General features: G+C 55.2%; 4 protein-coding genes across 4 annotated transcripts; 1 reads left to right on the top strand and 3 right to left on the bottom strand.

The window, feature by feature from the left end:
• Positions 1 to 2,184: 2,184 nt before the first annotated feature.
• On the bottom strand, positions 2,185 to 4,438 carry CHGG_09834 (uncharacterized protein; the record flags this gene model as incomplete). Its single annotated transcript, XM_001227760.1, has 7 exons — positions 2,185 to 2,353; positions 2,463 to 2,766; positions 2,990 to 3,014; positions 3,226 to 3,355; positions 3,414 to 3,669; positions 3,725 to 4,040; positions 4,277 to 4,438. The coding sequence occupies 7 exons, from the start codon at positions 4,436 to 4,438 to the stop codon at positions 2,185 to 2,187; spliced, it is 1,362 nt and encodes a 453-aa protein (XP_001227761.1).
• A 1,335-nt stretch (positions 4,439 to 5,773) lies between these two features.
• Positions 5,774 to 7,578, top strand: CHGG_09833 (uncharacterized protein; the record flags this gene model as incomplete). Its single annotated transcript, XM_001227759.1, has 2 exons — positions 5,774 to 6,432; positions 6,483 to 7,578. 2 exons carry the CDS (start codon positions 5,774 to 5,776, stop codon positions 7,576 to 7,578), a joined length of 1,755 nt encoding a protein of 584 aa, XP_001227760.1.
• A 304-nt stretch (positions 7,579 to 7,882) lies between these two features.
• On the bottom strand, positions 7,883 to 9,888 carry CHGG_09832 (uncharacterized protein; the record flags this gene model as incomplete). Its single annotated transcript, XM_001227758.1, has 5 exons — positions 7,883 to 8,422; positions 8,496 to 8,828; positions 8,907 to 9,142; positions 9,208 to 9,589; positions 9,670 to 9,888. The coding sequence occupies 5 exons, from the start codon at positions 9,886 to 9,888 to the stop codon at positions 7,883 to 7,885; spliced, it is 1,710 nt and encodes a 569-aa protein (XP_001227759.1).
• Positions 9,889 to 10,550: 662 nt separating this feature from the next.
• On the bottom strand, positions 10,551 to 11,955 carry CHGG_09831 (uncharacterized protein; the record flags this gene model as incomplete). The annotated part of the gene is made up of 5 exons (XM_001227757.1): positions 10,551 to 10,866; positions 10,932 to 11,021; positions 11,082 to 11,473; positions 11,545 to 11,603; positions 11,817 to 11,955. The coding sequence occupies 5 exons, from the start codon at positions 11,953 to 11,955 to the stop codon at positions 10,551 to 10,553; spliced, it is 996 nt and encodes a 331-aa protein (XP_001227758.1).
• Between the last annotated feature and the right edge of the window lie 623 nt (positions 11,956 to 12,578).

Genomic DNA, 12,578 nt, shown 5'->3' with positions numbered 1-12,578 from the left:
ATGTGTATTTCCGTGTAATTGCTCCGGACCCTGGTGATTATTTGCTTCATCGAAACACCCGTGTCGAAAACTCTGCATCCGGGGGGTCTATCGGTGACACGCGGCAAAGAGAGGCGACATACACGCTGCTACTGGCTCGAATAGGTATCCCAATCCGCGTCATTTCAGTCAGGGTGCGGTGGATCCAAGCACTATCTGGCTGTCGGTGGGGGCGAGTATACGGCCTCGAGGAAAGCACTACCGTCGCTGATCGCTCTTGCCCCCTAACATAATAGGTCTCAACACAGATCACAGGGCGGAGCAAAATATTTGCCGGGTGTGATAGGTTTTTTAAGTATCTTGACTTGTTTCTTAGCTATTCGGGTGCCCTCCCTTCTCATCTTAACCATAGTTATTCGCGATGTTGCTGAGTAAGCATCGCTTTGTTGGGGATGAAGTCCATTCTGGAAGAGTTTAGAACGGGAAGACAGACACCAACAACTCGAACAGAGCCAATATAGCAGAGTAGAAAATGGCTCATGGGTGGTGGCAGCTGGCTCGGAGTTGTTCCCTATTTGCAGGAGTACACCGACATGTCCTGGATAACCGTGTTTTGTTAGATCCAAGCCTGTTGGATTCGCCATATGGAACCTCCTTGCGGATACCAGTGTCAGAAGTTGTGGCACTTGAAACACGGAAGCCTGGTTGCTGATGCGCTTATGTTAGAGGGGTTCCGGGGGTTGAACCAGAGGCTATGAAAAGGAGGTCAGGGCGATGCCCGCCACTGAGGAAGAAGACAGAACAATCAATCAATTATTTTCTCTCCGATCTTTCCGTCTGAGTGTCGTTTCCAACAAAACCCTCCCCCGAAGCTACAGACTTACAGCCGACGAGTTCACGTACTTATGTACTGTTGTCTCGCCACGCCCGGATGAGCGGACTTTCCACCCGTTCCACACTCCTACCGCGGCCAGAGGCAGAGGACTTGCGTTGGGACCGGTGTGCGCTGTGCACAAAAACCCAAGAAATGCTATGTCGTATGAGATTTATGTGCAACCATCATGCGGAGACTTCTGGCCAGGGAGAGGCGAAGATGGATACCCTCGCCTCATTTTCTGGTGGTGCCACCACTTGTGCCGTAAAATCCAACGGCTCAAGAATAAGGAACAGCTGGTGAGAGGGTATGTTAGATGGCGACAGGGTATGCTAGATGGCGAGAGCGTATAGCAGACGGCGACGGGGTATGATACTACCTAGGTACGGTATTGTCGGAGACAGATACCATTGGAGAGAATATTTGAAAACTCGGTAATTGGAAATGAGTCGCATGAAGATGCTCGTGGATAGTTGTCGGGATGGTGAGGATGAGGATGTGGGTATCGGCGTTGTACTTCCTAGGTAGTGTAATGCTGTCGGAGACGGCCACTGCTGGAGGTGTGTAGCGACGGTAGACCAACGCACCGATGTGGTGGTCGTGGAGTAAAACACCATGAAGACTAGGTGCCTGACGTAGGAATATGAGACAGGCGCATCCGAACAGCGGACAGACAACAAGTACGGGTATTACAGAGTCAAGATGCTCAAAGTGATTTACCACATACAGTAAATATTTTTACTCTACCCTGTGCCGTGCGCTAAAACTTACTCTCTTAGGGGGTAAGAGCGACGGTGGTACCTTCCCCGAAGCTGCGTAGTACCGAAAAAAGGGAGGGGATCAGGGAAAAGAGAGAGGGAAGAGAGGAAAAGGAAAGAGAAGGAAAAAGAAACAAAGATGACTAAGATAAAACAAAATCTTAATCCTAGCTCCACCATCTCAAGGAACTATAATCATTGCAAGTCTATGTTAGTAATATTATGCCTCTCTTTGTTATCATCGCTCGGCATTTCATGTTACCGGGTTACTGAGGTACTTTGGGACTATGGTATACTAGGTACATATAATGGAAAGCCCAATGATAAAGGGTCCAGATCTGAGACAATAGAAACGGGGAAGAGCCGAAGCAGTCTAACAATCAATATTTCTCTCTACGTTGGATCTGACCCCACAAGAAGAAACACCAGAAAGGCAGAAGCTGCTGCTCTGCTGCCTGGCCGGCATGGAGACATCGGCAGCGGCCTGTCCAGCAAGCACCTGCCACAGCAGTAACACCAAGAGAATATAAACTTGCATTGTTTTGATATTCAACCGACCGAACCCTCAAGCGCCTAATCCGCACGCCGGGTGAAGACCACCTTGGTGCTGTGTTTCGGCAACATCGTCGACCGCCAAGTCACGCACCGCGATTCTTCCCGATTCAGCAGTTCACAATGGTAGTTCATGATAATCTGACCTAGGATCACCTTCATGACAGCAGTGGCGTAGTATCGCCCGGGACTATACACAGGAGACGTTCCGTCAGTACCCATACATTTGAGCGGACAAACTTGCTACGAGCCAGGCAACGGATGGCCGGCCCATCAGGAACATGAGAGAAGAAACCCACCACGCCATACGCCCCGTGCCCCAAACATGATACGTGCTGCTGCAGTCGGTTAATTTGGACGGCTTGGGCTGCGGCGTCTTGAAATGGTCACCGGCCGCCTGGACGATGGCCGGGTCCGCGAACCGGAAGCCGTTGAACTGGAGTGGCTCCGGGTAGAACTCTGCGTCGTGCATCATGGCCTTGACGGGAGTGCAACCCCAGTCGCCGACGTTGAGCTTGGTGCCGTCCGAGAAGGTGAAGGGCCGCAGCGCGGCGCGCCGGGTGCTCTCTGCGGTTTGAGTTTCGTTAGCCACCAAGTTGTTATCTGTAGATGGGATTATAAAGTCAGTCCGCTTACGCGCTTCGACGGGCGTTATGCGGGCCGACTCCTTGATGAAGCTGTCCATCAGCGGAAGCCCGAGCCCGGTCTTCTCGAAGTCTGCGTAGCCGGCGAGGAGCTCTTGGCGCATCGGCTCTACATACTCCGGGTGCAGGCAGAGGTCATGGATGGCGAATGTGATAGTCTGGGATTCGATCATGTTAGAGACGAGCAGCCGCGTCAAGGGCATAGATCTGCATAAAAGGTACAACTCACGGTGGACACGGCGTGGACGGAGCCGAACCAGATGGCCATTAGCTCGTGGACGATACGCATGGGCGTCCAGGGCTTGGCCCGAGGAGACGTTTCCATGATCCATTGGATGCAGTCGGCCTTAAAATGAGGGCAGAATGTTAGGACCGTCCTGTCAGCCTAGGCGCAAAAAGGGGTCAAGGAAACACATACATGATAAGGGACATCTTGACCCAGGTTTTTCATGTCTCTTTCCAAGCATCTCTGCTCGGTCACGGCGAGAAGAGTGTTGTAGACAACATCTTGAGACTTGAGGCGCCTGCGCATCAGTCGGCCCAGGATCCTGGAAGCTTTCAGGTCAGTTGTTCTGCCGAGAATGGAGAGACGAGATAACAACTCACGGTGACATGAATTTCGGAAGCAGACGAACAATTTCGGCGCAGACAAATGTCTCCTCGATGTACGTAAGTGCCGACTCCATGAAGGCTTCGTTCTTGGCTGTCATAATTATTGTGAGCATGGTCACCGGAATAAGTCTCGTGGGGTGAGCCATATGATACGGGTTTGCCATACCTAGATCCTTGCCAAAGAACGAGACGGCGTTTGACAAAACCACGAGTTTCACATTCATGACATAGACAGGGCTTTGTGTGACTCCTAGAGAGGCAATACATTAGTGACCTGCTTAAGTGACACTCGGTGTTTGCCTCACCATTGATTTTGGGATGTGCCTCATGGAGACTCTCAAACCTCGTCCGGATGATGGTGCTCAAGTCCGGAAGAACGGCGGGGAGGTTGTTGGTCAGCATGGTCCGCAGAGCCTTCACAAATCCTACACCCTCTGTTCCTCGGCGATCGAACCAGTTGAAGGCATGCATGGTGTGTATGGGCTGGAGCATCTGCTTGGCCGCGGCCTGAAGCGAGAGGACCGTATCGGGTGCAGAATCCATCTCCTTGATGTACTTGGGAGACGAAACGAAGACGTAGCGGCCATCGGGGGCTAGAACTTCATAAGGCTCGCCGTTGGCCTAGAAAGGTTTTAGAACTTGTGTGTCCAAGTTGCCACCCCAATGATTGTCACGGGAGCTTGCCTTTTCAAAGCCGCCCTGGATGATGGCCATGCCATTGGTGAGATACATCCATGCCTGAATTCGGCTCATGACCGGCTTCAAGAGACTATTTACGCCGAAGACAACTTGAGCCTGTGGACTTTGTCAGCTGCAACCCCGTCTCCCGTTGACAGGACCGAGTGCGTGATACCTACGAGAAGCTTGTTTCCAGATGTGCAAGCTTGGAGGCAAAGCAGTGCAAGCATACCGGCGACCACAACAGCAGCCAGCGGGTTGACTCGAAGTAAGGAGGCCGGCGGCCAAGTCTGCTGAAGCCCCAGAGCTTTGACCGCGATTGTATTGTTCATGGTGTTCATGTTGGCGAGGAAGTCGACAATGCATCCAAAGACAAGTCACAATAGGAGAAAGAGCCTGGTGGAGAAGTATTTGGACTCTTGGTTCCTCATGCCCACCATCCTGCACATCCCCAACTCCCGTCACTTAGGCCGCCAGAAGACCGACGTGCCAGACAGGCACAGCAAGCCTTTGGACCCCAAATTCCAGTCGGCTCGCAGCTGCATGAGGAGGCACCATGGTGACGGTCAACCGCGCGGCAAAGCTGGATCCAACTCCAACCAAGTCCCGTTAGTGGTGCCTTTGTCCCCGAAGTGGCACGGTGGCAGGGAAGATGGGCTGGATGCATCGCCACACCGACAACACTGGAGTGGCCAAACTGTAACTACCTGCCTACATGTAGCTACGTACCTGTTTGATAATGAGAGGCTACATGTACGTGAAGGGGAGTTTTGCGGTTAGTTCTAACTTATTATAACTTACAAGTCACACAGTTTGCCACCCTCTCCCCTGGATTGTCCTTTTTTCTTCTTGTTGAGGCATGATACCCGTTGATATGTCAATATCGGGCGATCTTGCAGGATGCCGCAAGGGCTGTCTACATGTAATCGTGTATGTAATACATTGTACGCGCGGCGTTGGTCATTTGTCGTCCCGCGTTGTACACAGTACAGATCTACATGTACACAGTCCATAGACACTGAGGTTGGTTCCTTGTCAGTGACTCCTGTGCCGCAGTCTCTTATGACTCGCCCTCCAGTCTCCTCCCGCGCCATGTCTCATGCTACACTTGGCACATGCAGTGCGACCAACAGCGGCTGCGCCCTCCAAGGACTACCGTACACTGTCCAATTACAAATTAGGTGCCGTCGTGCCCTTGGAATGCAGAATTGCGGGCAGACCCGTACAGAAAGGCCGGACAGGAACTGGTTGGGCTCATGCTGTTGGTCACAATTTCACAAGTGACAACAACATACCTAAACCGACAACAGACATGGCATGGAGCTCGCCATCTGCCGCCCCTGTCGGATTTCGGCGGTTTAGATTGACATTTGAAGTACATAAGACGGCAGCAATGGGTATGATGCACGGGTACCATTTATAGGTACCTGTACTGTGCATTGGTGCACGCTGCCGAGGGACAGCCCCCAACGGCCCAACGTGCAGCCAACAGACAAACAGGGGAAGCCTGGGCCCGGGACAAGCCTTCAATCTCTGCATTCGGACCTCCCTTGGGGGCCGTCCTGTCCGCCTTGCGTCTTTCACATCCTTCACGTCCTTCACGTCGTCCAGTTCTCGGCCATATTTCCGAATCCTTCCTAGCGTTTGCTTCTCCCGCCATCTCGGCTCTTTCCATCATGGCCGACACCGAGAAGAAGACCACTGTCATGATGGAGTCCGAGAAGCATTCCCCCGCCGTTGCGGTAGATCCGGCAATACCATCGACAACCACCACGGTGACTCGTGAGCCGGCGCTTGTCCCGGTGCCGGCGTCCGGTGATGATGCACCGCCCAAGAAGCGCAGGCCGGCCCGCTTCTGGATGGTCATCGTGGCCCTCAGCCTGCTAGCATTCATCTCGGCCCTCGACGCCATGATTCTAGGCACCGCGCTGCCGGCCATCATTGCCGACCTCGGCGGCTCGTCCGTCTACGTTTGGATCGCCAACTGCTTCGTCTTTGCCGCGGCCGCCGTGCAGCCCCTGATCGGGCAGCTGTCCGACATCTTTGGCCGCAAGGGTCCGACCGTCGCGTGCGTGGCGCTCTTCACCATCGGTAGCGGCGTAGCCGGCGGCGCGACGGGCCCGACCATGTTCATCGCCGGCCGCGTCATCCAGGGCGTCGGCGCCGGTGGCATTTACGTGCTCATCGACATCATCGCCTGCGACCTGTTCCCGCTCCGCGATCGTGGCAAGTGGCTGGGCATCATCAACGCCTGGGCCGGCCTTGCTGCTGCCCTGGGCCCGGTGCTGGGCGGCGTCCTCGGCCAGAACGCCTGGAGGTGGATCTTTTACATCAAGTGCGTGCTCCTTGTCTGCTAGAGATGGCTACCCACTAACTTGACAACAGCATCCCCATTTGCGGCATCGCATTCGTCACCATCGTGCTGTTCATGCACGTCCGCAGCGGCAGCCCGGCATCCAACATCAGGTCACTCGACGTGGTCGGCAACCTCATCTTCATCCCCAGCATCATCTCGGTGCTCATCGGTCTGGTGACGGGCGGCGTCGTGCACCCGTGGTCGTCGTTCCGCGTCATCGTGCCCATCGTGCTCGGCGTGCTCGGCTGGATCGCCTTCCACCTGCACCAGCACTTCCTCGCCCGTAACCCGGGTGTGCCCTCGCGCCTCTTCAGCAACCGCACCTCGGCCGGCGGCTACCTCCTCACCTTCCTCTCCTCGGTCCTCATCCAAACCGCCGGCTACTTTCTCCCCGTCTACTTCCAAGCCGTCCTCGGCACCACCGTCTTCGACTCGGGCATCAACTTCCTCCCCTTCGCCATCGGCACGCTCTTCGCGGCGGGCATCGGCGGCGTCGCCCTCAGCCACTTCGGCGTGTATCGCCCCATCCACGTCGTCTCCTTCGCCCTCAGCGCCCTCGCCTTCGGCCTCTTCACCCTGCTCAACTCCACCACCCCCAAAGCCGCCTGGGCCTGGTTCGAGCTGATCATGGTGTTTGGGCTCGGCCCCACCATCTCGGCCATCCTCCCGGCCATCCTCGCGGGACTCCCCCAGGCCGACGTCGCCGCCGCCACCGCCGTCTTCTCCTTCATCAAGACTTTTGGTTTCGTGTGGGGCGTGTCGGTCCCCTCCATCATCTTTAACGCGGTTGTCAATGATAACTTACCTGCTGTGCGGGATGTCGCTCTGCAGAGTCAGCTTGTTGATGGTGGAGCGTACGCTTTTGCGAGTCGGGCGCATGACTTGGCGCCTACTGTTGATCCGGCTGTGTGGGCGGAGGTGGTTGGTGTGTATGTGGTGAGCTTGAAAGCCGTGTGGTGGTGGGGGGTCGCGCTTAGTATCGTGGGCGTGTTTTCGGTGGCGATCGAGGACGATTTGCACTTGTCGACGGAGCTAGAGACCGAGTACGGGCTGCGGGAGAAGGAGGCGCCCGCAAAGGGGAGGGGTAGTACGGTGGAGTCGGGGACGGGGTCGGGGAGTGTGTAGGGGGCTTGAAGCACTGTACATACATACAGACCGTTGTGTGCTTGGTGTGTATTTAACCATTGTCTGATGGCTACAAGAGCGAGAAGCGGGTTCCTTTCAACTACCTACTTAATAGAAACCACGGCGCGATCTCCTTTTGTATAAGTACCTAGATACTATCCCACGCCTCCTGCATCGTGATATGGTACTTTGCATACTGATCAGTTGGGTTTTCACTGTACACTGTTTCCGTTCTGAGGTCTGACTTTCGTCACTACGAGACGAAAGTGGACTCTTAATACCTAAATTACACACAATCCTCACATTAGCCCCTGACCTGCCTCCTCCTCCGCACCCGCACCCTCCCCTGGTCGTACGGCACCTTGAGCCAGACCATGTTGGTCAGCTCGGGCCGCGCGCCCAGGTACTCAACGTCGTAGTGCAGCACCATGTGCGCCACAAAGAGCTTCATCTCGTGCAGCGCGAAGAAGCGGCCCGGGCACGCGTGCTTGCCGAACCCGAACCCGAGGAACGTGTTGTCCAGCGTGACCGAGGACTTGGCCTTGCCGTTGCCGCTGCTGGTGCTGATGCTGGTACCGGTGGTGGCTGTGTGCTGCTTCTCTGCTTCTGCGTCGGTATTGGGGGGGTTGAGCTCGAGACCGTCATGGAGGTTGTTCTTGCTACTGCTGCTGCTGCTGTGAGTGGCGCCCTGTTGGGCGAAGCGGAAGGGGTCGAAGCGGTTGGGGTCCGGGTAGATGGCCGCGTCGCGGTGGATGGGGTCGATGGGGGTGGCAATCACCGTGCCGTAGGGGACGTGGAATTTACCGTGCGGGCTGTCCATGGAGATGCCGTGGGGTTCGATGACCTGAGGGGAAGAATGGATGGTCAGTGGTTGTCTCGGCGTATTCACGAGTGCTGGACAGAAGGTGGGTACTTACAGTTCGAGGAAGCGCAATGGACGCAAACGGGGTCAGCCTCATCGACTCTCGGATGGTCGCGTCGACAAGCTTGAGCTTCTGGACGGCATCGCGAGTCCAAACACCCCCGGCCTCCTGAAGGACAGTGGAGCACTCCTCTCGTAAGGCCTCTACAAGACTCTCGCGCTCGTGGTAGTTGTAGATGTCCGGGATGAGGTTCTGCACGGTAAAGCTGGTCGAATGCAGAGAGATGTCGTTCACGTAGAGTAGGCGACGGGTGATGCGCACGGGGTCGAGTTGGGCTGGGCTTTTGGTCCCGTAGGCTTCTTCTATGATCCACTGCAAGCCATCTCTCTGTACGTTCGTGTCAGAATGCAAATGCCACTCGTTGATAGGTAAGACGGGACTAGGGAGTAGCAAATTACTGCTTACAGGGGCCGTCCAGCAGAAGCTCGGGTCCTCCTTTGCTCTCGCCGTATTAGCAAGTCTCTCCTTGATGAATGGCATGCAGAGTTTCTTGGTGCGATGAAACATGAACTCGCAAGCCCAGCCGATGAGCGTCCCAGTGACTGGCTTGAACAGGCGTGGCGTTCCGCTAATCATGAGAGCGCCGAGGAATGTAATCATGCCATGATCTTTAAGACTCTTCAAAAAAACGGCATCGTGACCTGTGTGCCGTTCCACGTCGTTAGCCATTGAAGGAGAAGGCAGAGCCACAAAGCAAACCACCTACACAGAGGAGCACCACAAAACGCAGCATTAGACGCCCCCGCGATCAACTCCAGACAATTCTCCCAAGTCCGGAACTCCCTCCACTCATCCCCAGTACCCCACAATCGTTCAAACGCCGCCTCAAGCTCGGTGGATATGGCAGGAGTCAAGATATCCAGATTCCGTGTCACCTGGTTGCGGATGACATTGATCTGGAAGGGGTGGTTGACAATGTCCTGGTCCGAGATCGTGTATTTTGACTGGATGGTGTCGTTTGAGGTGTTCCACATGTCTATAACATTTTCGGGGAGCCCATACACCTTCTTGATCTGCTTTGGCGGGACGATGACCACTGGTCCGCGCTCAATGCAGGGAATGATGAACGGAGAGTTGGCTTTGCAGTACTGCCATTTTGCCGTGCGGAGCGCTTCGTTGTCAGTTGAAGCCGATCAGAAGACAGGGGGAGATTAGGTCCCTATCTCACCTTTGCATATCCCTCGAAACACCACTGCTTCGACAGGCTAAACGAGCGCACTGCCGCTCGTTCCCATAAGAACCATTGATTCCGGGTCCCGACGACGGGCTTCCCGGTCTTCCAATCCGGCGATAGGCTAACGGCCCGTCTCGCTATGACATACACCACGGCGAGGGCGGACAGGGCCATAAGGGCCTGAACCACGGCCAAGGGAAATGTACCTGCCATCTTTGGGTCTGATGTGGGCTGCGTTTAGCGGAGTGAGGGAGGTGGAAACCGCAGAGTTCATGAGCACAAGGAGCGATGAAGTCTCGGGGGCCCATGAAGACCCGGAACCAGCCCCCAACGTGATTGTTTTTCCAAAGAGTCCTTGTTAATGGCGGTGGTGTGCCTACGATGGCTTGGCGATAGTTGGTCGGCAGCAGTTTGCTGTCGATGACACCCACTATCCGTGCCGTTGATGCACATGCTGTGGCGTAGGGGGCAGTACCGCGGTTACTGTGACGTTGGGGGCGGTATCTGTAGATCGTGTGGCACGATGCGTACTCGGCCCGCTTCGTAAGCCAGGGGGTATCCAGGGGAAGAGGGGAAGCGTAAGCCTGGTTGTAACGCAGGAAACTGGCACCCTCCTTGCTGCAGGACTGAGAGAGTTATGCGGCCAGCTTGCACAAAAGATGGAGTCCCAGAGGAATCGAGGAAAGCCACTGAGATTTCAAGCTGAAGGTACCTACCTTAAGTATGGTAATCCGGTATCTGGTGACACTTAGGGTCCAGAAGTGAGACAATGGATTGGACACGACTCATGGCACCAGAAACACGCAAACTCAATAATCAAACGCCGATTGTCCAAACCACTACCGCGAATTATGTCCTATACACAAACACTTGCCTCAATATCGAGGTGGCTGGCCGCCAGAAACTCCCACATGATATGGATGCGCTACGGCATGCGGCCACTTCCCCACGGAATTCTGCTCCTCGAGCTGGTAGTAGTCATTGAAGTTCTCGGTGCTGCTTCCATCCCTCTGAAGCGAGTCCTGGGATTGCTTTGTAGACCTCCCTGTGCCACGGCTGGTGTTGCGGCCAGAGGTGGAGAGCAGAGAAGTGAGGCGCGAGTACCAGCCGGATCCGATGATGAAGCCGGCCCAGAAGGCCTTCACGGCAGGGACGCAACCAGCGGCGATGACGATGGTGGTCTCGAGGAGGCTGCAAGTAAAGGCGCGTCAGTATCAATAATTTGTATTTCCAGTGTAATAAGGGTAGAGACTTACGTCAAGATCATAGCAACCTGAACATCCGTGGCATGGCCCGACCTGGAATCGATTTTGAATTTCATGGCGACGGCGGTGCCCGCAATGGCCCTGAAGAGAGGTCAGATGTTAGAAGGAGAAATAACAGGGCTTAAGCTGACCATGACTTACACAAGACCGAACAAGAACACAACCACCAGGCCGATTTTCTTCTCCGTCGAGAGTTGCAGTCTGAGGATGACTGGGATGGGCAGAATAAAAATGATGATATCGGCAGCGAGTCCAATAGGGGCCAGGATGACCCCCGTCAAGGAACTGGCCTCGGTGCACTTAGCTACATAGCCCAGGAAGACGGCCGGGTCGTCATCGATCGAGGGCGGCCAGCAGATGACGGCGTTGTAAATATCGGCCCCGATGACGGCCATGCCCAGGACAATGGCGGTGATGATGGACGAGATGCGGACGCCGCGATATATTCCGAATATGCGTGCTAGGAGCACGAGTACCGGTAGCTTCGCCGTCCATAGAGAGAAGCCAGAGAGGAAGATGCCAGCTTCGGCATACTGTTTGTTGGACCAAGTCAACTTGCTGTTCTGCCTCGATGGAGAGCCTACCTAATGAAGAGTATGCTAACCTGAGCGACGCGACGGATGGCCGGGCGTGGGTCTAAATCGGCGAAGCCTTCGCCTTCGGCTAGTGTTGATGAGTTCACGTTAGCTCTATTATGTGCAAAGAAGAAGAGAGCCAGGGGTTACCAACACTTGTAGAGCTCGTAGAAGACGCCAAAGTTCCCGACAAGCAAGACCAACGCGATCATGGAAAGGTCTGAGCGCCGTCAGCAACTGCCGTACAAACAGCGGCCACCGCGCCCGTGCAAGTGGCTTAACCAGTGGTCTGGGGTCTTACAGTCATCTGCTTGGAGCTTCCCGGTCTGGTGCAGGTTGGCTGCGAGACGCACGGTGACGATGCCGGTGGTGAACACGGACAGCGTTATTCCCGCGGCCAGGATGCCGCTGGTATCACTGGTCGCAGCAGGCATACTCATGGTGAAGCTGACTGGGAGCAAAGAAGGATGATTGATGACCGATCTGCACTGTGTGCGGGGGCAGCTCGCCAAAAGCGGTCACTTCTGGACGCGAGCCTTGAGGATGAAGTGGATTGCATGCAACAGCAGAAGAGGGGAAATCACAAATCAACTCTTGTTCTTGATGATGGGGCTGACCGGGCCATTATTGAAGCCAATGTCTGATGAAGCATCCATCCGTGCCGCCCTAAACACGTGAAGCGGCGAGAGTCGTACGCCGTTGAACTAATACCACTCTTGGGGGGAACACTCGAGACGGCCAAACTGGCGGAGCGGCAGACCGGCAGCACACGCCATCCCCTTCGTTTCACAAACAATTTATCAGCAGACCAACAATTCCGTTCAGACCATGCTTCCCCTCCCCAGGACGCGGGTCGTGCCCCTTGCCTACATTTGCAGCCATCCTCGGGTTGTGTTGGTGCGAGAGTCGGCTAGAAACGACAGGGCTAGACTAATACATTATGCAAAGTACAAATCCAACGACGCTCACGCGGGTGGTTGGGGGCCATCTGCATGCTCCCGTCGGTACGTGGTGGGGGCGGAGGCGTCTGTCACAGCATGTACATGTATTGTACATACCTACC

Source organism: Chaetomium globosum, genomic scaffold (genome assembly GCF_000143365.1).
Source record: "Chaetomium globosum CBS 148.51 scaffold_7 genomic scaffold, whole genome shotgun sequence".
Classification (NCBI taxonomy): Eukaryota; Fungi; Ascomycota; class Sordariomycetes; order Sordariales; family Chaetomiaceae; genus Chaetomium; species Chaetomium globosum.
The sequence above is the reverse complement of the archived record's forward strand: the minus strand, read 5'-3'. Positions and strand labels throughout refer to the sequence as shown.